Source organism: Aythya marila (genome assembly GCF_965140915.1).
Source record: "Aythya marila genome assembly, chromosome: 3".
Lineage (NCBI taxonomy): Eukaryota > Metazoa > Chordata > Aves > Anseriformes > Anatidae > Aythya > Aythya marila.
This window is the reverse complement of record NC_139044.1, coordinates 37,539,520-37,566,188: the sequence shown is the minus strand read 5'-3', so window position 1 is coordinate 37,566,188 and position 26,669 is coordinate 37,539,520. Positions and strand designations below refer to the sequence as shown.

The window sequence follows — 26,669 nt, the reverse complement described above, 5'->3', positions numbered from 1 at the left end:
AAGAATCCAGTTGGGATCCAGACAGAGGCATCCAAATGTTAAACTCATTTCTGTTTTTAGGTTAAGAGAGAATTTGGATTTGGATTGTACATTACAGTACAATCATTATTCCCAAACACAGCACTAAGCTAATGCAGTTCACCACAAGAATTCTGACTGTAACACCACTCATATTGTTTAAGGAGGTGGTGGAGTTGCTGCCATTCCAACTCATTTTAAGCCAGTCAGCTTCACCTTAAGCAGTCACCCACTCTTCTTTCTTCAGTCCCCTGTCATGCTGAAATGCTGCAGCCAAACTACAAGCTCCTTCTCAGTGGAGAGTAGCCAAGAATTAGACTTGTCCCATGCGCAGCACTAGTTCTGTAATACCAAGTAAGACGGTAAAAATCCATCATTCTGAACCACTACTCCCACTAAAGGTATTTGCTACAAGGTTGAACTTGTGCCACCAGAAAAGTTGTAGCCAGTTTTTCTGAAAGCAAAAGCAATTAAAGTGAGTCCTACAGCCATGCATTTATTGTACAGCGTTTCAATGCTGTAAAAAGAACTTGAACAAAAATGCTTTTGGCTTCCCTCAGCCCTACCTAAAGGATGAGAATAAATCTCTCAGATGATGTCTGTGCAACATAACAAGTTGGTTCAGTTTGTTTTGCTCAAGATAGAGACAAGGAAATGTTTCACATTTTCCACCAATCTGTTTTGTATATGTGATCTTTCTTCCCCTATAGCGTGACCTGCTTTAAACAGTTTGGAAGGATATACAGCTTTTTTGCTCATGAGCATACTCCTTTACTCAGGGGACTGATAAACTCAGTTAGTACTTCTGAGAAAACTATGCATTGAGACTCAGCTCTCTTAGTGCAAACTGCATCGGTAAGAACCCATGCCTGCTGTTACTGACGTCAGTGTGGGTTTTAGTCCTCCTTAGGCACTGGGGAAAGAAAGGGTGTATCATGTTGAAGCAGTAAATGTACAGCTAAGAGTGTTGTCTATCATGCCTGTTCAATGTGATCTCTTTTTCTATACCAGATCCTCCAGGAGTTAGAATATGGCCCTTCAGTAGACTGGTGGGCTCTGGGTGTTCTCATGTACGAAATGATGGCTGGGCAACCCCCCTTTGAAGCTGACAATGAAGATGATCTCTTTGAATCCATCCTTCACGATGATGTCTTATATCCAGTCTGGCTCAGTAAAGAAGCCGTCAGCATTTTAAAAGCAGTGAGTCTTCTAATACTTGTTTTCCTCCTCCTCTTCTTCATGGCTTTCTTTTTTTATTATTTTTTTCCTTGATTAAAATTGAATTTGCTAAAAGTTGTTGAGAACAGTCACCACTGGGAGTTCAAGCACAGTTCAGAGTGCCACTGTTAGGATAATGGGGCCTGGGATAAATTACACCGCTTGTGGGAAAGGAACAGAATGTTTGTATTCCACACAGTTGTACACTGCATAAATCTGTGTACTGCAGATTCATGTTTCAGGGAAAACCCAACCAACTAGAACTGTGCTGCCACTTTGACACTTTATATGCTGCATGTTCACTAGAGTGAGGGAAGCACTATGTAAAGAAAAAGTGCCAATGTTTTTATTTAACCCACCTGATATTTTTCTTCCCTTATTATCAAGATGGGTTGAAAGCCTTTTATTTACAGCTATATGTTCTACATTTTAGTTACATAAAACTTTGATTAAGCAGTCTTACTCAAGGACAATTGTTTCTGCCCTGGCTGGTGTTTTACAGTATAAGGATTGGGTTGATAGAAGTGTGCCACCAAAAAGCAGCATTTTTTTAAACAAAACATGCTACTATTTTTCTCTTGGTGACTGAAATAGAGGAGACTTTCTATTAAGAGGGAAGCTGCTAGTGTGAAATCCTGCAGTTACATTTTGGGTCACATACATACAGGGTTACCTTTTGAAATGATACAGAAAACTTGAACAAATTCTGATTTTTACAACACTGGACAGGTAGCACTTTGCTCAGAACTGCTCATCCTGATCTCTTAAACATGTTCAGGTTTATTCTAGACGAGAGGGAGCGGGGGAGCTGCAGGTGAGGGAGCTCTAGAGGAGGATTCAAACCAGAAGTCCACGGTAACATCTCTGAGTTGTGAACTGTAGTATCTCTTTTGCTCCAGTCTCTGTAGTGAGGGCAGGGAGGACTTATTAAAGCCAACCTTCATACATATTTTCTCTACTCCCCCTAGATACGTTTCTGATGTCTCTTCATTAGCTGACACGATACTTTCATGTGTCTGTTTTCGTTTCCAGACTCTTCAATTATTTTCAGTCTAGCAATTAAAATGTATGGACTTGAGCTGCAGAATTCAGACTGATATCCAGGGTTCAGGGATTATTTTAGCCTGTTGTAGAGAAAGGGTTTTTTTTCAATATCTGCATCTGAATTTCACTGAAGTCCAGAGATTTTCTGTAGTGTTCTATACTGCTTCAGTTTCACATTCTGTAAGATCTGTTCCTTTGGCTCCCCATCCAAAGGCTCTTTCTGTGAATCAACATTAGCTGAGCTCTCTGTTATTCTGAAATATTCATCAGAGGGGGGAAATTAACTGATAACACCTAATTATGTGTGTAGTACGAGAGCTGTTGTAACTCTGAGAAGGTATTTGTTTGACAAGGGAAAGGGAGAAACAGATTTGATAGAGTCTTAGTGTGTTATCTCACGTGTGCAAGTAGTATCTCATGTGTGCAAGTAGTATAATTCTTAATGTTATACATATGTGTTATTCATTAACCCCACACAAATGCAAATGCAGCACTGGGCTATAGGTGTATGCTCTGCATTTTTGTGAATGTAAGTATAAGGATGTTCAACACCAGTTTCTTTGCTATCATTTTTCATGAGGCTGTTTTCCTTAGCCTACCTGTTAATAGTAGGCACGGTGGCTTATATTTTTCTGCAGTCCATTTTTTACATCTTTCTGTCTAAAGTTAATGTTTAATACCATTTTAAACCTTAAAAAGAGAGTTGAATCCATTAAATAGATTTGCACTATAACATGAGATTACTCCTCATTGGGCAAAATGTCTTGATTGACATAAATTGATAGAGTTTAATGGAAGTTTGCCAGTTATATAAGTATGCCTGGAAAAGAATGTATTTCCTTACATTTAACAATCTGTTGCCTATGTAGCTATAGTGTGAAACATGTTTGAACCTTGTGCTCTGCATCTGATCCTTGTCCACATTCTGTTAAATGAAGAACAGGAAAAACAGAGGAAAGAAAGAGGCGTCTATGTATTTTACTGCTGAATGCTAGCAAGGGATTAGCTTTGGAACACTTCGTTTCCTCACATTGTGCTTTGAGACAGTTTTATTCTTTAGAAACTGTGTATTTTTACACTCCTCCAGGCAAGATGTAAGGAGATTTTAATAACGTGACATTCTCGTTATCAAGTAACAATGTTTCCTTATTTTCTAAAGAAACAGTTTTCCCATTACTTCCAACAAAACACAAGCAAGGATAATTTGACAGCTCAGTATTACAAGGCAGCAACAAGTAAGTGTTGCTTATCCCATGAAGTCCCAGGAATCTTACTAGTCTTGTTTCTGTGAATTGACAGGAATTGCTATTTAAAATTCTTTCCTGTCTGGTAAGGAAAACAATTCTTCATTGAAATTAGGTCTGGGCTTCTTTGCAAGTGATGGAGGGAGGTTGTGTCTTCAGTGTGTGTTCCCTGCATATCCCAGTGACACAGATCTCTGGGCACAGAGGCAGACCTGTTTTTAAGCACTGCTGCTTATTTTAAGCAAAGTTTTGGGAGACTAGCAATCTTTAATTCAGGCCTCAAGTTACATGGTTCTCTCAGCAACCTGTTGTCCTGTTGTCATTTAAGTTGGTCAGAGTCCTAATCTTCAAAGGCCTCACTTTTTGTAAAAGGAGGCTCCTGTATTAGTATAGGCAGCACTTGTGGCTGTGGCCATAAGTGTTATAATAAGTATAATAAGCCCCATTGGCAACTGTCTCGTCAACACAGTACAGTTAACAGCTGTCTGTGCACTGACAGTAGCATCGTTGTTGATGCTGTTGATAAACAGGAAGTAAATGTCAGCTTATGCTTCAGAAATAGAAATAAGAGGTGAAAAAGAGCAATATTTATCATAGGGGATAGAATTTATGGAATTAAATGTCCACTTCAGAATTCTGAGATTACTGTATCATATTTGCATATGCTAATTTTTTAAGTGTTGTTAAAATCTGTTCTCCTTCATCATCAACTTTCAAGTTCATGAAGTACAGTACTAAACTGTATTATCTAGTAATATTTTCACGTCCCAGGCTTCTCAAAAAGGACACATTCTGATTTTTCCCTGCCTACAGCTTAAAACAAAGATAGAACATGGAGGATACTAGGATCAGGTTTTACTTCTTTGCTACCTGGATTATGTGGTACAAAAAGCATATCCTGTAGTTGCCATGTTCTGTTTCTACAAAGTGTGTGGCTGCTGGTTCCTGGCCTGCTCTCTGCCAGTCACCAGAGGCTCCTGGAGGTGAAATAAAGCCGAGGAATGTAGGAATGCATTTTGTGGTTTTCCAAGAGACCTCACCAAAGCATAGTAATCCTTTCAAAACCTTTGTTTCTCCTGCCCATAGAAAATATGGCCTGTAATTTAGATATGACTTGTCCACTTGCAAAAAAAGCTTGCAGAACAGTTGAACAGAAGACCAAAGGGTCGTCGTCTGAGTGGCGTGCACATATCAGGAACTACAGAAAGAATCATCTCACTAATGTAAATTATATCTTTAAAATTATAGCAGTGGTATTCTCCTCTGGATAGTTGGTCTAGCTATCTAAAACCATTTTAAGGGCTCCAGTAACTACTTATGTAATAACTGCAGCATTAAAGCAAGGGTGTGTTCGTGATTTATTTTTTTTTTGCTAAATTATTTTTTTTCTACAGATGTGTAGAATAATGTAGTACCTAGGTTAAAAACTCACTAAACATTCATCACATTTTGTTTCATTTGTATACTATAATTTTAAAAAGAAATTATACTAATGGCTGATTATGAAGTCATAGGAAAGCCTGATGTAATTCTGTAGTGTGAGTATGCATGTGTATAAGAATAGCATTCATTTCTACTTGAATTGCAAGAATTGTGTCCATGTGCACTAGGATATGAGTAGAGCAATTGCTAATAAAAGAAAGAAGAAATAATAGAGAAGAATCAGAAAAAATGAAAATAAAAAAAAAACAGTTGCCATTATTTGATGGTGGCAATGTCTTACACAAGTTTTGCTGAAAGGAATAGTAAGAGTTTAAAAGTGAGAAGTACAGAAATTTCCACATGAGACCAGTTAGTTCCAGTTGCTGTCACTGACTATCCCATACTAAAGATTAAAGGGAAGGTGCCAGAAATGTCAGAGTGCTTCACAAAGGAAACTTTCTGCCGTTACTGATCACTCCATGTATTTATTGAAATGTATGGGCAGAACTCTGGTAATTCACATAGCTGAAGATGCTGTTCTCATTCATATGAGATTAAAATCCTAGAAATGCATGAGGAATGTTGGGCCTATCATGTACTTTCATGTATGAATTGAGTATATCTATACACAACCTACATATCTAAAGAAAATAAAAACCAACAAGAATAATATGTAGCCTCCGACCCCAAAATTAATAGGTAAGGTAGTGCAAACAAGGTAAGATAAGAGTTATCCTAAACATCTATTATAAATTATCTCTGGAGGTTTTAATATTTTCTCTTTCCTTCAGTATTTTTGGCCAAAGCTTGAAGCAAAAATACTGAAAGAGAATCTCCTCCTATAGCACTTCTAGCCAGGTGGAATTAGGAGGTCTCAGAAATTAGTTTAAAGAGCTTCCTGCAGGAAACTTGCACTTCAGTCCCTGAATCTTCTGGTTTGGCTGGAACCTCTGAAATTTGGAGAGGCCTCCTTGTTTCTCCTACAGGAAAAATAACCTTCTGAAAGGGGGCTGTCTCTAAAAAGTAGACATTAGGAATTCTAATGTCTAATTAAACTGTAAATGGTTTCCAGCCATTGTCATTCATGCTTTAACTTCTTCCTCCTCTCCCTCCCCCACCCTGTAGTTCATGACAAAAAATCCAAATAAGCGACTTGGCTGTGTGGCATCACAAAACGGGGAAGACGCGATTAAGCAGCATCCGTTTTTCAAGGAAATTGACTGGGTTCTTCTAGAACAAAGGAAAATCAAGCCACCCTTCAAACCTCGGATTGTAAGTAGCAGTTTCCATAACATTTAGCGAAAACTTGGTTTGACAATTCTAGTTCTTGCTTTTCTGAGGCTTGAAATACGTTGATGCAACATTTGGGGGTTTAAATAGCATAAAAACCAAGTGGAAAAGTTTGCCTTGTCAATTATTCTGTGAAGGTAAGTGTCAAGAATAGATTCAGTGCACAGGAAGATGTTCATATTCAATCGCATAAATCATGAGAAAGTTCAAGGCCCTGTATTATTTATTTTCTTGTGCTCCCAAAGGCACCTTGATCAGAAAAGACTTTGATTGGGTATATACTTTCTGTGCAAATCCTTCATTGCTGGTGGTCCATCGAGTTTGTAGTGAGAGGCAAAGGAAAAGATTACTGATTAATAGTATTTTTAACTGAAGAAGCTTGAAAAAACAGTCTCCTGGGGGAAATAAATATACATCATGATCAGAGAAGTTGATTTATTTACATTTTGCTAAGTAATAATCAAGTATTTGTATTTTAAACTGACAGAAATACACAAATAGTGGTCCCACATGTAGATGCTACAAAAATACTTTTCTTAATCTTTTCTTCATCTGGATGAAAATACTCAAAAATGGTGCACTTAGAGTTCACCAAATGTCAGCTCTTCAGATGAGAGTATGTGCAGTAAATTTTGTACTTTAACAGTGCCAGAGAATAATTTTATTACAAATCCTTTGAGATTGCTTTGCATCCCTTGACTTCGCACATTCCTAATAATAATGTTTGATTTGCCTGTAAATATGGTTATGATACTTGTTTCTTTCTTTCTTTAGATAGCAAAGGTAATATTTTATTTATTTATTTATTTATTTAAAAGCCAACCAAAACTTTGTTCTCAACACTGAATACTAACTTAAAGTTATAGACAAAAAAGCCCCCTCTGTCATTGCAGAATTAGGCTGCTAGATTTAATGAATTTACTTTAAGTTTGGCAAGATACATTTCCCTAAGTTCCATGTGTAGGCAGTGGGGTTGCCTGTGCAGGGAACATCTGGAACGGGAGCCTGAATTAATTCCTCTCAGTCTACTCTTGGAGAAGTGTCTCTCCCTCTGTAGCTATGAAGGAAGAACCCAAAAGAACAGAAAACTGGATGTGAAAGTTAGCCCTAACAAATATCTTTCTAGGAGTAATTTTGAGCAGTAAGATACAGTGTTATCATGGGAATATTTTGCTTAATATATTTCTTGGAGAACAGAAACCTTGTACTGCAGGAGCTACAGGCCCAGGGCAGCCTGAGCCAGCTCCTCTCCTGGAAAGGGTTCAGCCAGCTGGGCATGCCGGCCGGCCTACCCTGCTGCCCAGCTCTGCTCTGGAGGTGTGGCTGGATTGCACCTTGTGCCTGAGCTGATTTACAAATCTCTGCAATGCTGCAGGAAGCGTAAACCCAACATTAACCCCGCTAGTATCTATTTGAAGCTTGTTTAATACTCCAACTACTGCTGTTCGTTCAAGTTCCTCAGAGAGCTCCAAACAACCTTATTCATTGTTTAGCTGAGTTGCATGTGTTTAGCTCTTTTCCTGTTTTCGTTAGAATTTGGCCTTTCATCTCATAATATTTTTTGTTGCTTTGCTCAGTATTTATCAGTGTTTTGGTAATACAGGTATCAACCAGAATGTACAACTTCAAATTAGTTTTCACTTAATGAAACTACATCTAGTAAGTCTCAGATTCTTCGCATCTTCATTGCCTGTTTTCCTTTGATGATCAGAGATGTACATTCACTTTAACAAGAGGTATTTTTATAAGGCCCTTATTATTTTCATAGGTATTCTTGTGGTGATTCTTAAAAGTCAGGAGGGATTTAGTATGTCAGACATTTTTATTCTTTGTCTTCTACTTTCTCAGTGCAGCTTTTATCTCTTTCTGGTAATTTCACTACTGTTATATTGTAAAGCCATTCCTATTTTATTCATACCTGCTATTATGTTCATTTTCTCCTTTTTTTTTTTTTTAATGATAAATTAGTTGGGTATTTCAGTTTTAGTAGTGATATCAGATTATTTCAGAGTAGTCCATTGTAAAATTTTAGTAACAGCTGTTTGCTCTTTAATAATTTTTGTGATGATTTTATACCTCTTTATTTACAGCTTTTTCCATTTTTCTTCAGGCTGCTTCTATAATGTTGGATTTTTATACTATCTATTTCCATATTGTATTATGTCAACTTTCTATATTCTACCAGATTTGATTTCTGCGGTCTAGTAGTTCTGTATGCTTGCTTTTTACTTAACCCATTTTTGTGGAGGTAAATTCAGATAGCATGTAGTCTGCGTTACAGGCATCCCTATTATTTTCATGTTCACAGTCCTCTGTCTCAATGAAATCTATAACTCTGGTGGCCTGGTCCTATCAATTTTACTAATAACTTTCCTACACTTCAAAAGGTTATACTTTATATCGTTATACTATGTTTATGATTCATCAGCTGGTTTTGTAACAGCTCTATAAATTTTGCAACAGTTTGCATTTTTTTGTTGTATAGAAATCTTTGAGGAAGATCATACCAAAGTTTTTGCTTGTCCTCTTAACATTTCATGATTAATAGAAGGAAAATAAGGTGTGATATATGTCTAGTCTGGACAGAAAGGTCACACAAATATTAATTATGCAACTTCAGAAATTGTAAGGGATTCTACAGAAGTGAAGTTGAATGTCTCTGTAAATGCTGAAAAGATGATTTTGGATATTTGGCAATCTAGAAGATATTGCACACACTTTGAAAAAATAATACACCACCACCACCACCCCCCCCAAAAAAAATAAATAAAAAAATAGAACTTTAAAGCTAATTAAATAAATTCTACTTTAAAATAAATGGTACATAAATGGTTCCTCTCTAAATTCAGTTTGGAGTAGCAATGAGATTCATTGATTTGGATTAACAATTGCAACATTTCCATAGCTGTGGATTAACTGTGGAATAAACAAGTATTGCCGTATTGCCGTGTTTGGAATGTTTTGGGAGTTTTAACATCTTTCAATATTGATAAAGGGCTGTTGATTATCTAAAAGTGATTTATAATGTTAAATGAGGATACAAAAATATATTTAATCATATATTCAGGAGAGCCCAGGTCTGTGGAAATAGCTATGAGAAGAGAGGTCAGATGAGTCAGAAAATAGACATTTCTTGCATGAGTGTATATACATGTAGGAAAGAAAGCACACAATGCATATACAGTCATTTGTGCATTCAAACTAGGATTTGCATGCACATACAAAAATTTACTCATGCAAGAATGCATATGTTTACACAGGTATTCATCTATTTTCTGACCATCAGTTAGGATGACTAAGGGGGGAAAATTTATAATTACTGTGTCATATACACTTTAAAAAAATGAAAACATAAGGCCTATTCAAATGGTCTCTGGACAATGTAAAACCCTGAAAGTAAACAATTAAAGCCATTAGGGAAAATGATGAAACACTGAGGTCCCATCAGGCAATGGAATAATCTGCCAAGGGAGGTCATGGAGATGCCAGTGTGGAAACAAACATTGCTTCAGTTCTGCCTCGCTACTCTACTGATTCCAAAAATGCATGGGTGCCATGGTTAGCACAATAGTCTTTCTCTTCTACTTTTTATCCTTGCTCTGCTACAATAGGTGTTCTGAGGAGCTATATTACATGTTACTGTAAACCTGTGCTTCTCCATAGTTCAGGTATGTGTCTTCAGCTTTGTCAGCCTGAACTTTCAATTTTTCAATGGGATTTGGAAGAAATACTGCATGGCTATTTCCTAGTCAGACTTTTGAGGGTTATTTTTAAATCAGATTCATGTCACCGATGTATACAAATACATTCCTCACTATAACAGAAATATACTATTGTTACCCTTCTAGTTTGGGAATAATACGGTGATTCTAATGATGTTCTGGAAGCTGCAATTTCTTTCCTGTCTTCAGCCTTGGAATTAAAATTACTGAAGTCCAAAAGGTCCTTGAAAATCTGATTGTGTTTTCTGAAGGCTTGCAAGAGAGCCCAGGACAGGGCACTCAAAGAAATGGCTTAGGGTTAGATTGCTAAGCAGTGACAGAAGTGAAACACCAGGTTGTCCTAGGTAGTAGAGACAACAGAAAAAGATTTGGTGGGCCCAAAATTGGCTGTGAAGGATCCTTGCTTCACCATGCTAACTTGGAAAAGAGAACATGAAGAGGTGAAAATGCAATGTACTATGATGCCTATTATGTACCACTTGTTCCTTTTGTAAATCCAGAACTATGAGATTTTACAATGGTAAAATTAGTTTGTTTATATTTATATATTATAGTTTCTTATATTGAGGATTTCTCCCATGTGGAGCTATTATAAAGGTTAAGCTACTATAGAAAAAGTAACAGCTCTGGGGCATGTATGTTAGAAATCAAACAGAAAACTGAACAGATATGAAGAGGATATTTATTACATCTGAGCTCCAGTGACTTTGATGGTATCTCTTGCAGATGATTTCCACTGTTTGTAAAACCTAATTCTTAATTTTCTACAGTCTGTCTGGAAATGTTCTTAATAATAATATTCTTACCTGCTGCTTTTAATGCAGACATGGATTTGTAGTTACATACGGAAGAAATAAGTATAGTTTTAATACAAAAAGATATCTATTCTCCGAAGTAATTTTTATGAGATAGAACTCTCTTTATGGCACTTTATTCCTATGTTGAAATATTTTGGGGACATAAATTTCCCTGGAATTATTTTAATTCAGAGAACAAAATTTCCCAAATCACTAGCGATAACACCAGGCTATGGTTTCCAACATAATTTGTTGCCCAAGAACCACAAAGGCCTTAATAGTATTCAGTGATTCTCTGCTCTCTGTCCCTCTTTGTTTCCATGGCTCTGCTCCTGGCTTGGTTAAATTGGTTTATCTCCCTTTTCAAAGCACATTTGCGATATTACTAATGAAAACAAGGGTGTCTTTGATTAATTTCTTACCAGAGTCACTGATATTTTGGTAAGAGTGGTAGCTCTTGTGTAGCAACATGATGGGATGATTCAGGCTATCCCAAAGCAAATAATAAATCATACGTTAAAAACAATGAGTGGAATGGATTACTGCTTCACCTTGAATGTGTTTATAAAATGTGTATTGTCCCATGTTGTTACTCAGTGCAAAAGCTTGTATTTGAAACAGTGGAGCAAAAGTGTATTTTGACATATTTTGTTTTTTCCTTAGTCCTCTCCATATAATTTTAGATCCCCTGCAATTAATTCTGTTTTATGGTGCTGGACTTCCAGCTTGTTGACATGCTACTAACATCAGCCAGAGAAGCTCACAAAGGAGTTTGCACAGGTGCCTACAGGCTGATACTAATATCCCAGTCTCACATGCCACAGATACAGGAATACCACTGTCGCAAATTTGTCACTCATTTGGCTTCATGTGAGCCTCAATTTCTTATTGTGTTTTTGTTTTATTGTTTGTTTGTTTGTTTAGAATGAAACCAGCACAACAAAATCACTCTCACATTTTTTACACTGTTGGTCACAATGGCTCAGTGTGCTGTGAGGAACCGTGAGTCTGTGGGAAGCTGTTAGACACTGGGCTGCAATGACAGTCTCAGCACCTGCCCACTCCTGTCCTTACAAGCTGTTTTCTCGGCCAACCCTTGAAATACATGCATGCAAGCAATAAGACTTGTCCTTTTTGTCTATCCTGTTGTAAATGTCAGAGTTGGGAAAATTTTAGACTTTGACTAAGCCATCCTTGAGATGAAAAAGCTGAAGAACTTTGAACCAGAAGGGAATACAAAGACTGGTAAAACAGATGTTTGCCATATGTATTTCTTTTTAGCAATTAAGCCAAAGTTTCATCTCTAATGGTTTTATCAGTGCCTGTGGCAATCCATTCTTAGTGTGGCTGTATGAAGATAAAGTTAACAAAATAATTACATTACGATGATTCACTGGGAACACACAGCTTTCACAAAACAACACGTTATTTTAATTTTCTCTGTGTATTCACAACTTCTTGGTTTTACATTTTAAAATCTTACTTTCTTCAAGAGCATTAAAGAGAAAATGGACAAGATTTCACATGGTCTATTGCAGAATTTTATCTTGCAGTATGAAGTCAGCTGCTGCCAAATGGGCTCATTTAGTTCATCTAATCTGACTCTCTTCATTTTGCAGACCCTTCCATTCCTGTCATTATGTCCCTGAGAATGTTTTCTGAATATTTGTACATAATTTCTTCAGTTCTGACTTCTTAGGGGTAGAAGATTGGTTTAGCAACTCAAACCAGAGATCTGAGAAGTACAAGATATATAAGTTCTGCTAACAGCTTTTCTAGAAACTCATGGCATGGCCCAGGATTCATCACCTAACCCTTTCATGCCTCAGTTTCCACTCTCTGGTAATAGTATCTCAGCATGCTTAATGCAAAGTAAAGTGACAGTGAAGAAATATGACTGAGAAGTGTTAAAATCCAAATGCTCCTGATCAGCCAGGATTTAAATTGACTGAATGTGTGGCACTTCCCTTGGAAGAGTGTTCTATGCTATACTAGACCTCAGTGTTAGCAGATTGCATCTTGATCTTCAGTCTCAAATTTCCTACAGTAATCTGCATGTCTCTTATCTCCTGTAACCCTAAGATAACCATAATCTGTTATTGAAATCCCTCCCCCCTTAGTTATCACTATCTGAGCCACATTGTCTGTATGCAGTTTCCTCATGAATCTAAACTCCCTTGTTAAGTCTTGACTTAAGGATGCCAGCAATGTGTCCTCTTTCAATTCTGCGCTGCAGCAAAGGTTTGAAAATCATCCCCCTAAACCAAATTCTAGGGTCAGCCAATGATTGTGGTACAACTGGAGTCAGTGAGCACTGGTAATTTTCCCTCTCCCCCAAATGAGTGAAAAACTGGCAAAATTTAAACAGCCCTTTGTTGATGACTTATGACTAGCCAGATGCCCACAGTGCTTGAAAATTGGGTAATAAATAGCAAATACAAATCTGCTGGCCTACTTGCACAGGCAAACAGGCAGAAGCCACACCTGCCTAAGTAGGTAGGTGCCTCACTGAACGGCTCCCAAAAATGTGCTCAATGAGACAGGTGTATGAAGTGCTGCAGCAGCTGTCTGCTGAGTATGAGATATGGCTGGAATCCTTAAAGAGGGACCACGTTTCTGGAGAAAACTTCCAAATACGTTAGCCTGAAACATGACTCTTATAAATCTTCCCATGTTTTCCAATCTGTTTTCATACATGACTGCTAACAGGCAAAGATATTTTTATTTTTTAGCAAGGGATTTTTAACCTGCTGTTTGGGAAGTCATGTTACTGTTTTTGTGGGTTTTTTTTTGGCACACCTCTGTTTTTGGTGGCAGTGGGTTGTATTGTCATAAGTGCAGAATTATGACTTTGCCTTTACACTGTGGGGAAGAAGCCCTGTAAAATGCAGTATCATTCAGTAGCACCAAACGGAACACAGGAAATTACAGGCCAAGTAAATTTCTTTTTGTATAAATGTTCTCTCTTTTCAAGTTTGCTTCAGTGTGAATGTCCCTCTTTAAGGTAAGGCCTTCAATATGGGGAAAATGTCAAGGTAGGTCAATTTTTAGGCCTAATAACCTTGAGGTGTCCCTTCAGTTCCATAATATATTTCCATACGGTCATCAGTGCATGGCAATGAGCATTTAGCAGATGGGCACGCAAGGGGCTATACTGCATGCTTCTGCATGAAGTGTTACCGCTTAGACAAAACACCGGGGAGGGATCCTGAGACCTCAGATGATCATACCATTGTTAAACATTGCACATTATGTATTCCCCACTTCCCTGCAGGTGTCTCAGGCACAGGAAAACAGTGGGCTTTCTTCTGAGAGTGACACTGGCGATTAACACTGGTGTACAAAGAACAGTTAGAAATAGGGAAGATTTTATATTTTTCAGAACTGCTAACAAAAATTCTTTAGAAAAAACAAAGGAGAATGGATGTCAGTTGCCAGCACTTAGCCTTTTCATAACAAACAGCCATAACTGTTGGAGTCCAACACTTTTTTTGCACACTGACCCTGCAACAGGGTATTAGAACATTTAATGCGAGCTGATTCCTAAAAGTACCAATTTCCTCCTACTGGTTCAAGTGTTAGCCACTTTGCTACTGACAGAGAAGCATTGGCTGTTGACAGGTGATGAAGTTCATCATCCCAGTTTAGCTGGCAGTAGGCAAACACAAGCAATGGTTCCACAACTGCTGGCAGTGGAGCTTGTAGCGGTGGGCCTAGTAGGGCAGCTGGGAAGGGCAGGGCAGACAAGTCTGGCCCACTTCTGCCTCTTTTCTCAACAAATTAAAGACCTTGGTTTCCAAAGCACTTTGAATAGTTTGAATCTTTGCACAACTCCTAAATACTCTCAGGATGTACGTATATACCTTTTGAAGAGCTTATGTCCAGCTTGTATCACAAGCTAAAGACATCAAGAGTAAGAGAGCTAGTATTTTTAAGGGATTTCAGCATTATTTGCTCAGATTAACAAGGTTCTGTTTTTCCAGAATTTGCTCATCTGGTTCGTCTTATTTTTTGTTTCTTATTCTCTTCAACATCAGTGCCTGCAGCTGGCATTATTAGCTGTGATTACCATAACAGTAGAATAACAGCAGTTTGAAAGCTACTGCAGGTTCCCAAATATTTATAAGTTAAACAACTTTTTATTATGCTTCTTTTGATTCTGTACTAGGGATCCAGCAGTATTTGTTTCGGTTTGCTGAGTCCTTGTCTTATAACACTAAAACCCTTTCATACTGAATAATTAAGTGAATTTAACTATCTGTTAAATATACATTTTCAAGTATTGCCCATTGGGATGGAGTGAAAGCAGCCAGAGTGTTTCTGCTTTCCTTTTGGTCTTCCCCAGAATAAGACAGATTCTGTTTCATTTTTTGGATGCTCTAGTCTTCTAGTCTTCATTGCTATTTTCAGAAAATAAGCATTAAGTGAAATTGTATTATCTTAGCTACATACAGTATATTCTTAAGCATTCAAACAGAAGCATTTTGTTTTTATATTAATATAATAGTAAACAATATTTCTGGGTTAGGCCTGTTTCTGTTGTCCTTGAAAGCTAATGGTAAAACACGAGGTAATTTAAGAAGCAGTGCAATCTGGCTCTTCATCAGACTGCGGAGAGGAATTTATAAGAAAAAAATTGTAAACTTGTCTAAGACTGACAGTCCATGACTCGTCCCATTCACAACTGAAGTCTGATGAACATGGAGTATATGAAGAGCTTTAGCTTTGGGTTTATTTCTTGTGCAGAACCTTTTGTGTTAGCTAATGCAAGCATAAAGTTAACAAAGGTAGCTTAGTGGGCTGTTCATCTGAAATGGGCAGCAAAAATTTGTTGATGTACATGCTTACAGCTCAGAATTGTAGTGCAAAACGTAATTGCATTGGCATATGCAGATGCAGGACTGAAGCAGCTTATCATAAAAAGCAGGATGGAAGGCATTTTGAAATGGTAAGAAGTCCTAGCACTTCAATAACTGCTGCTTTCCTGTCGTTACGCTGTTGTGTTGTTACAAGGGATCTTGTTACTTGTCTGCAACACAGACCTTGTCCTGATCCTCCCAACAGCATGCTCCAGGAGTCATACGCTTACATTATGCAGCACAGGGGCAACGCTCAGTCTAGATATTTACCAAATGCTTAAGTGGAGATCTTGTTGCTTGATCTGCAGGTGTTTTAGCATGTGGCAGATGCACCTGCCTGACTACTGTAATAACGATGGTTAAAATACAATTTCAGGAGCACACAACTAAAAATGGACTATCTTGGATATGTGCCATGATGTAAGAGGGAAGGTGACATTCAGTGATCATGACCTTAGAACAGCTGAGGGATACCAGTGGAAGCTTGCCAATAAGATATGAATTAGAGAGGCACCCATATAAAACCTGCTCTGCAGAGTGGATCGTAAAATTTACAATAGGAATTGTATTGTGCAGATGAAGTGCATTTGAATACAGTTCCATTTCTTTCTCTTCTCCTATACCTTCCCAATCCAACAAAGAAAATAATTTCCTGTGTAGCTGAACCCTTTAAAAACCTTACCATAAAGAAAAAAATATAGCATAGAAATCCAAAAGTTAACAGTCCTCCCCTGCAACTTTCTTCACTCTAAAAAAGACATATATTTTACCAAAGCATATCTTCTGTGTGGTAGTTATGTCAAGATTAAGTCCTACGGAAACAAGCTCTGGTAAAATGAACAAGATGCATCTTGGTGGTAAAGGACTAACCATGGGCAGAAAAATGTAGTGCTGGCCTCCCGTGCAGCTCCTGTGAATTGTGCCTCTATTGGTGTTTTGCACAGAGGCAAGTTTTGTGCTTTAGCAATCAGGCTATGAGCAGAACAGGTTACATATATATTTAGTGCTGTGTGCTCATCTGTGTAAGAACCCAAGTATAGCCATAGGGAGCAATGGTTTTACAGCACCTTCTTTTGGGTGAAGTTCATTGCCCAGACTGTGAGCACAGGCTGATTGTCAGCTAACCTGCATAGCTTTGATTTTGTTTGCTTTGCTGTTTGTTTTGCTGTTGTATTGTGGGGGTGTAGAATAGGAGAAGGGCTTTGCAAAAGCAAAATAGTAAGTCTGGCCACATAATCATTAAATGTTTATATCCCCTGATTGTTTAGGTTATTCTTCCTTCTTACATAACCCATTTTACATTCCTAGGAAAAATACATCTAGTTTCAGTACAAAGGTGTTTGTGATCCAGTAAACTAACACAGATTCCTTTTAAAATTCATAGTTCTGTGAATTAGGTTGGTGTTTATTAAATTTCTGTATACTTTCATAACAGATTTGATTACAGCCTGCATAGGTTGCCATGCTTTTCAAAATACAGTTTCATTATCTATTAAAATCTTTATTGAATATCTTTTTAAATATATTTCTTTCTCTTAATTTGTTGTCCTTCACATCTAATGAAAGAATAAATAATCCAGGAGTGCAAAATTTCACCCTTCACTTGGAAGTAATAAATGTTGGTATACTTGTAAAAACTACATGGATTCAAAACCCCTTGTTATCATCATAGCCTGTAGCTGATGTACTGCAGTTTATGTTTGATCCATTGTAACTCTTCCTCAGGTGATTAAAGCAATTAATATACTGAAAAATATATGAACTTGTATTCTGATAACTTATATTTCATATATTCTGGAATAAGATATTCTAGGAAATGCTTATAATACTGATACAGCCTCTCTGTGCATGCAAACACTGTGAAGAGGTATCAATGTGATAAATAGAAAGACAAGCCTGAAGTGTTTCGCTTCTCAGCCTGTTTCTTTCACAGTATTCATTACTGAATTTCTATACGCACACAGTGAGTTATGTGTGAAAGTGAGTGCTCATTACAGTTGTTCTCAACTCATTAGATACTACTGCACCTTTGTGAAGAGAGATCCACTCATTGGTGCAACGTGATCTCCGCCTCTGTTGCGGTTTTTCTTATCACAATAGAGAGAGAGGTGAATGAGAGGATGGTGATATGTGAGGTTAGCCACATAACCTTGTGCTTCAAACCAGTTTATTTGATGTCTTTAGTTTCCATTTGTCTTGAACAAAATAATCTGAAAATCTTGTCAGGAACAAGGTAAATACAAAATTGTCAAACTCTGATCATCCCAATCTAAGTATGTCTTCTTGATGTTAGTGGGTCAAACCTGGGAACCATTTATTTCTTATTGAAGCAAAATTCTGGGTAAAATTAAAGGATATCATCTAAGCCCTGCAACTCTTGCTGCATATCCTGTTCATGCATGCAGTGCTGTCCCATGTCCCTGCAGCTGCACACCGAAAGCTGCAGCAGCTTCCTGCCCAGATTTAACGTGCCTGTGGTGTGTTTGATGTGCTGCTGATACCACCATGTGCAGCACTGGAAGGGCTCTTCGGTGAAGTTCCCCAAAAGAATGACAAACTCCAGAATTTCACTGTGAGCTTGAAAATATATGACAAAAGGTCAAGTGCTGCCGTTGATAGAAAATGGCAGTGGAGTAAAGTTAAAATTTTTCATTCATTGATATAGATGGTCCAATCTGTATCTGCAGTACAGTGCTGACAGTACCTCAGACTGAAAATCATGACCTTATAACATGTTTTGTGTCAAAAGGTCCACTTACTGAAAAATATAACATTTTTTTTTCTAGTAACACATTAGTTTGTTATTATAATGACTATTCCTGGCCTCACCCAGCCAGTAATAGCTATCTCTTCTGGATTAGCTCCTCGTTCTAGTAAACTGAACAGAAACATAATAATTGCTTTAAAGGGGATTTCTACAGTTATAAATTCACATGATGCTGTTTGAGTATATTTTAGTCTGATTCTCCTACAAAAATAAGAGTTTTGTGGCAGTGTTATTTTCTAGTCCCCACCTCAATCTTTCTTTCATCTGGTCTGAATAACCTTTGAACCTGCTAGACAATTTCTGCCCAGTTTAGGTGAGTCATTGAACTTTGAAGAGAACAGAAAGGGTTTCAGTGATTTTCTGAAAATGAAACAAAAAGAAATAATGAAGTAGGGACAGGTGCTTCTTCATGTCTCCAAGCTGTAGAATTAATTTAATCCTTGTTAGGCATCAGAGTCCACCGAGCCTCTTGGCCTCACAGCACAACTGAGGAGGTGCCCAAGCTTTACCAAGTTCCCTGATTTGGACCACCTTCTGCCAAGTGCCTTCTTGCAAGGAGTTTTTCAATTCCAGTGGCTCTTCTCATTCACGTTTGCTTCAGAAATATAATGAAATTAATGCCAAGTTCCAACCTTCTTAATGTGTTTTTGGTGATGAGAACATGAACTTGGATTTCTTTCTTCTCTGTTGCAATTCATATAGTATCTTTTAGTAGTCATTAACAGACAAGGATAGTAATCCTTGACTTTTTAAGTATGTTTTGGAGTTGTTGCTGTTGGTTTTTTTGTTTGTTTGTTTGTTTGTTTTTAACTCTAGTCTGTGGCTGCAGGTAGAAAATTAACTTTTGGTTGAAATGGCAGAGAACACTAACCAAGTTCAGAAAACCATTGTTTGATGTGTGCTTATTAATAGCATATGAAGTTCCTTTTAATCTTTTAATAATTACATGAAGAGATTTAAGGAGAAAAAAAAAAGGCATTTTTGCTCATAAAATTACATTCTTTGTCCAAATCTGTACTGGCCAACTGTGAAAGCTGACTAAATGGTGTTTTATGAAAGAGTCTCTTAAAAGTTCCAGTACCTTTGGCTCTTTGAACAGAAGTTGTAATCTGAGAATAAAATAAAACATGACTTTTATTTCAAAATGTCATCTTTGATGAGATTATGTTAATATGATGAGGCCATGTTAATATTTATTAATTCAAGATGTTCTATTCCTGTGGCAGAAGTGTTTGATCTGAACAGATAGTATCACCCATGTGAAGCAGGCTCATCATATCTACCAGGATAAGCAGGTCACGCACTAGGTCAGTGCTCAGATGGGAGACCTGTGAAGCGTTCATGCTGCTAGAGGAAAAAAAAATAATAATAAGTGATCAACTAGCTGGCACGTTTCCTGCACAAGAGTTAGTGAGTCACTATTCCTTCTCACCATCAGAGACATAGTGCTGGTGGATAAGCCGTCTTTCATATGGGGTATAAAATTGGAGTTATATCATTTGTAGTCGTTAGAAGTGCCATGGTGCTGCTGCTGTCCTTTGTCAAATAGAGTGATTGCCTACATGCTACCTGCAGTTAGGCAGTTTCAGTGCAGCATGGGATTTGGCACCCACTGTTGAAAGCAGTTGGGCAGTTGCAGCACCCCTGCCCTCGTTTAACGATGACATATGCTGAACACAAGGTGTTTGGGTAGAGACAAAAAAAAAAGGAATCTGAAGCCAAATCAAGTGTTTTTGTGTGTTTGAGTGGACAGCCTGGAGGGGGAGGGAAAGGGGTGTCTTTTTTTCCTAGTAACCACAGTTTCTTCTGTCTTCTGAAATTGAGAAATCTGGAAAACTGTTTGAAAACATGAAAATAATGTGCCCCAAAGTCTCAGGAGCTTTAGGCTAAATAAACAGAACCCTACCCATTTACTTACTGCTTTGTTAGTGATGCATTTGCCAGCCAGTCTACAGATTTTTCCACTTCATGATTTTTTGTTTTTAATATTCAAAGTTGGATAATAACCACAGTCTGTTCTCCTTGTATTACTCTCCTTACCTTGCAGATCATCTTTCTTTTCTCAGCTTCTCTGCTAGGAGACAGCCACAGCCCTTCATACCTTCATGCTGAGCCTTCATGCTACAACTATATTTTGGTCATGCTGTTTACCTACAGAGTATTCACAGTGCAAGTACATTAAAATAGCAATAGTAGCAGAAATGTGGCCAGACCTGTTCCGTCTTACGAGATGCTGCTTTGCAAAATAGCCATAGCTTCAGGAAGAAACTGACTAAGTTGCTAAGGAGGATTTCTCAAATAAATCTTTCTGTTGAAAAGAGGCACTTGTTATGACCTCTACCTTTTGACTTTTATGGCTTAATCCACTCGCTTTTGTGCCCTGTGGTTTATTTAATCTCACTTGATCAATTGGTTTGTTAGAGGCTTGCTAGCATATCCTTGCAATCTCAGATTGCTCCATACTTGTCCTGTTAATAAACTGGGTGGTTTATATCTATGCTTCCAAAAAGACAGGGGATTTCTTCCAAGTCTAAGAAAGTTAAAACTTTTATCTTTTTCTTGAAGGCAGACTTGAAGAAATGCTAGGCTTTTAAATCTAAGTGAATACCTTTCTTTGTTGTTTCAGAAGTGTTTGGGATTCACAGTTCTATTGGAAGTGCAGTTATTTGTAATCAATGGGATTTAGTTTTTTTCAGAAGTATTCATCTGCACTCTTTTAACCTAACACCTTTGCAAAGCTCAGCAATGGTTTTTTGGAAAAAAGTCACTATTACAGGGTCTGAAAAGTTTACCATCTTATTCTTTTAGATTCAGAAAGCAAGTAACACTTTTCCAAATATGTTCAGTATGGAAAAATGAAAACTATTTGTCATGCATTTGTTCTCAGCTAGTGTAGAGCTTATTTGCCCTGGATAGCTAGTGGTATAAGCATGTGTCAGTATAGGTAAGTTTCTCCTGAACATAGCTATAGTTCTGATTTTGAATTCTGCTTTCTACAAATGTTCACTTATTTCTGCTTTAGTGACCATTCTTGTAGCAAATTTATTGTATGTGTGAAAATACTATGGTAGGACATGGGGAAAAGGAAGAATGTAGACATAGTTAAAATGTAATATATTTCAAAATTCCTGTGGAATTTCATTCTTATTTTACAGTATTTGCCAAAATGACTAGAAAAAAAAAAAAAAAAAAAAAAAAAAAAGCCAAAGCCCTGAGCTGTGTCCCTTACTCTTTATGCAGTTCAGAATGTATGGGTCACATACACTTCATGTGCAGTCTTTCTGTACAAAGCAATTACAAATCTAAACAATGCAACCATATATAACCATGTGGTTATATAACCATATACATCTATGGTTATATATAGTTTGGTAACTCCATATTCCTTTCCTTTTAGTGGAATTCTGTAGATAGAGAATGTATATTTTTGGTTGCCTGTACTTAAAAAATACTTGGTTTACAACTGACAGAGTCTCTTGCATTTCTATAGACCTTTTTTTTCTGTATCTGTAAAGTTCTTAAAAACAACATATGTGATAGTTGCTATATTTTTAATACCTTAGTGGAGCTGATGAAGAAAATACAGTGATATATATATAAACACATATTACATAGGAAAATTTATCTGCGTTGAAAGAAGGCCTGTAATCCATTTAGAATTCATCAATGTACTTGTTTATGATGTACCACTTCATGAGTTTATCATTTAACTTTGCAAGCCAAATAGCTATTGTATTTCTGGTATCATCATTACCCCAAATGTGCAGGATGGATATAAAGACTTTTTTTTAGAGTGCCAGAATGCCTCCATTAAGTTTCAGGGAAAAAAGACAAAAAAGGAGAAAGGAAAATGTTTGTTCCAATTCCCTGAACCTGTACATGTCTGAAATACACTACTAACATGAAAAGCACAAACAGTGCGGGTGTCAGGAGAATGGCCTTGAGGAATATTTTCCCCTGTACCCTGCTGTTCTTTACACCTAAGTGGTTATGGATAGTCACTGTCGTGAGCGCCCTAAGGAAAATGAGCTGGCTTTCTCAATCCTGTCTCTGCTTAACACATTTTATCACAACCAGAACATGTACAATTGCACCTTGTTAGGCCAACTTCACTGAAAGACTGAGGTGCTATAGCCTTCAGTGAGGAAGTCCTGGTGCCATTGAAATGAAGGAGAGCTCCAAGATGGATTTCTCTGGAGCCAGACTTTCACACTTTGCCATTTTGCTCTGAATGACATTGGGCTGCATTAAGAAATCTGAGTTGCCAATGTTGAGTTCGAGGATTTTGGACTGGGATCTGGTGTGATCTAATTTTAAAGGCAGGTGTAGACAGATGCAAGGAAACAGTTAGCTTAGAGTTGAAACAGTAGGGTATATTGTGGGGAAATCATATTCACTCTGTGCCTCTCAAATGAGAAATTGTTATGTTCAAACCTAAGATGAAACTGCCATACCACCTACTATGCCAAAGCCTTTTTTAAGTTAGTCCTGATCTCAGCTTCCTGCTTTATCATCATACTGCTGTTCCTTCGCCTGTCAGAGACCAGCGAGTCTCTGGGAACTCATTTATAGTACTGCTTCTGTGGCCTCTCCTGAAGTCATTTATAGTATTTGCTCCTGTAGCTTTTCTCATATGTCTGTTATTCTATGTGCGAAGTAGCTCCTCTTTTATTTCAATCATTCCAGAAAATTCAACCTTTTGGGGATGGGGGAAGCAGGACCTGTTATTTTATTATGCTATTTTACCATTCACATTATTTGTATTTTTCTTCTTAGAAAACCAAAAGGGATGTAAATAACTTTGATCAAGACTTTACACGAGAAGAACCAGTATTAACGCTAGTGGACGAGACAATTATAAAACAAATCAATCAAGAAGAATTTAAAGGGTTCTCATATTTTGGAGAAGAGCTACTGCCATAGACAACGTTAGGCTGACAGATGAATGATGCTGCAAGAAGTGATTCTGAAGAGATCGTCAGATTACTGAGACTCAGTAGATCAAGAACTACTTCTCTTTCCCTGAGCCCATATCCCTGATTTAAGTATATATTTATTGTTTTTTTTTCCTTTAATCTTCTGACATGAAAGCACTCTTAATTTCTCTCTCACAAAGCAATGCAAAACAATTTTGTATCAGAAATTGTAGATGTAACACACTGCCGTACATTTTCAACTTTTCTTTTATTCCTAAGATTTCCCCAGAGGACAGAATCCCATCTTTTGCATAGAAAATGGAGCTCGGCAATTAAAAGTGATTTAACAGACCATGTCATGTAATTGTCATGTGCATTTAAGCTAAGAAGTTGAAACTGTTTCTTCTGTACCAGTGGTTACGGTGAGATCTGTACTCAAATGTGGAACAAATAAGTAATATATTGCTCTTCAGAATGCAAAGAAGTCTGCCTTCTTGGAGGTGTAGCCCTCAGTTACGAATGTCTTATTGCAGTGAGGTACAAACATGAAATAAAGCTGTCCAGAAGAAGCAGCACATCAATTAAGGCTTTTGATGAAGTTCCTCGTAAAATTTAGGGAAAACATTTAGGAATAAGAAGAGTCATGAAGATAACTGAAAATTTATTTAAAGCAAGAAATAGTTACTATTTAGATGGATATTAAAGGGCTAAGGAATAAAAAGCCTATAGTACTTTATCACAGCTATTTATAGGCATTTTACAGTTTTTCAGGCAATTGGGTATACTATCCATGTTACTAAATTGAATATCCATTTAAATGAACCATTAATGTGATGGCAAGCTTGCAAATGTTTACAATTAATTTTACATTAAAAATTAATTATAAACATTATAAATTTGCCTTTTCCATTGTAGCTAAGTTGATGAATAATTTCTTATTTATATTTATTTTGTCAGCAGTGTGTTACTTTTGCACACTTTTACAAAACCATACTACTACTGTGTTTGTTGTTTCTATGTTTAAAATCTAAAAGAAATCTGCTTTTAGAAGACACAAAATAAGGCTATACGTGCATTATGTGGAAGTGTGTTGAAAAACTGAAGATCAAACATTCACAAACTGACAATATTGAAAGTTGTAAATTGAATTTTTTTGTGTATTAATTGAAATGGTAACTCATGTGGACAATATTACTAATGTGAAGTTACCTCCTGTAGATATGCTAACAGTGTTATGTACTTATATTTCCAGGAGTACCCTGTGGTTTTGGTTTTGTTTTGTTTCTTTTGTTTGGTTTGTTTTTTCGGGGGTTGTTGTTTTTTTTTTTTTTTTTTTTTTTTGTGTACATGTATCGCTGAGGTCATTTTATTATATATTTTACTGGACTGAGTGAGCGGTCATTGGAATCCATTTTAATTGTTGCACATGGATTTCCAGCTGCACAAAATATATATACTTGTGATTGGCAAAGTGGCACTAAAGAAGCTTTTTTGCCTTTTGTACAGGTGAGATTTTGTATATAGTGTTTGCTGCAAGGCCTGTGGAATTCATTGAATATAGAGGTATCAACTGCTGCATGTTCAGGCATACTATTAAAATGTTAGTCTATGAAAGAATAATTATAATAATGTCCATGTGCAATACTCTTGTATGTGTATTGGTTCAAGTTACTGTCAGAGAGATGAGGTTTTTGTTATAAAAAGATGTAGACATATATTAAGCTATACTAAATCTCCTGTATAGTTCTCTTCAACTCTATTATGATATGATAGAGCTAAGAAAGAGAAGGAATGTTACAAATTGTGGTGGACAAAGTGTGAATCATTGGCTTTAAGAGATAATCTTGGTCTCAAGCAGATGAGTTAGTTTGTGTCAGTTTTACGTCTGGCTGCTCATAGCCTGTTACTGATGACAACATTCAGTTCCATTTTGTTTTGTTTTTAAAACTCAGGTGTAATTATTATATATATTCTTATGATGATTTCAAAATATTAAATATTATGATATATCAATTAATGTGTTGTCTGGCCTACAGGTGTAATAATGGATCAAGCCTTTAGTTTAATTTAATTTATCTTCAGTAATCTTTTGTACTGGGAAAAGACTAGCTTCTGGAGCTGAGTACCAGCACAGAAACATCTTAATGATTGCATCATCTCAATGTTTAAATTTCTTTCTCTTTTAGAAATATATTGTAGAACTGCCCATCAATTCGTGTCTCACTACTGGCTCTGTTTATTTCTCATCACAATTAGCTTTTGACATCCAGGCAAGAACTGATCACAATGCTAAAACATTCCTTTCCATAGGTGAGTAGATGGCTAGGAAGGCAAGTTATTGGATAGTGCACTACTGTTTGTACAACAAGAGGCCTTTACCTAAAACTATGAGCATTTATTTTGAAGGAATAAAAGCATCCCATAAGGCTTTTGTAAGTAAGCTATATTCCCATTTTTAACAGAAAGATAATTAGCAGATGTTTGTATTTCAAGAGGCCTCGGCACCTGCATTGTTTGGTAGGATGCTAAGAGAAAAGTCAAGGAGATCAAAACTTTTGCATGGGCAGATATTTCTTCAATATAAATAGTTAGATCCTCTGCATTGGGTTTACATCAGAAGGTTTGTCTGTTACCTTGAACATTTTTTAAAGATAATTCTTAAAAATGGACATTTACATTTCTGCCTATTCTGTAAAATCTTTCCTGTTCTTTCTTTGTAAAATGAGTGCAAAATGCCAAAAAGATTATTAATAATAATAATGATTATAAAGAATCCATTGCTTCTTGTTTTTCCTCCCAAACAGACTTCATTAAAAAAAATGAAAAACAGTTTTCTCCATAGGGTGAAAAATAATTATCTCCAAAAAAGGCTTACAAATTACCTCTTTTTAAATTATGTGCAGAAAAGTTCTGGCTAAATATAAAATGTATTCAGTTGGGGTGGGGGGAGGGTAGTTTTTTTATTGTGAGGATTTATTTGTACAGATTTTTTTTTCTTATGGATGTAATTTGAATCTCTTGCCATTCATTAGTGTTATTTCATCGTAAACATTATTACTGTGCCAAATGTACTGTATTCAAAAGGATGTGAATGTGTATTGTTTCGGAACCTAATAAATACAATGATGTTAAATCTTACTTTTTTTCCCAAAAGTCTTCATGAGTATTTCCTAATGAGGAAGAAGCAAAGATGAAGGATTTATATTTTTCCTGTTAACGTGTTGTACAAAGTTCCATGAGCTTATCTTTTAGAAGTGAAAGTTTGGCAAAGGAAGGACTTGCTAACAGGAGTCTTATCTGTGAAGTATTAAACGCTCCAAAAGAAACACAGGTAACAATGAGCAAACACAATTTATTTGAGCAATATTACAT

At 36.8% G+C, this 26,669-nt stretch overlaps 1 protein-coding gene across 1 annotated transcript in view; it reads left to right on the top strand.

Annotated features, from left to right (window-relative positions):
* The window catches only part of PRKCE (protein kinase C epsilon), a 296,885-nt gene extending 270,461 nt beyond the window's left edge, over window positions 1-26,424 (top strand). The window contains exons 13-15 of the mRNA XM_082756305.1: window positions 1,030-1,218; window positions 6,072-6,218; window positions 23,158-26,424. Of these exons, the coding sequence (XP_082612431.1) occupies window positions 1,030-1,218; window positions 6,072-6,218; window positions 23,158-23,304 (483 nt within the window). The 3' untranslated portion in view covers window positions 23,305-26,424. The remainder of the gene's footprint in view (window positions 1-1,029; window positions 1,219-6,071; window positions 6,219-23,157) is intronic.
* The last annotated feature ends 245 nt before the right edge of the window (window positions 26,425-26,669 follow it).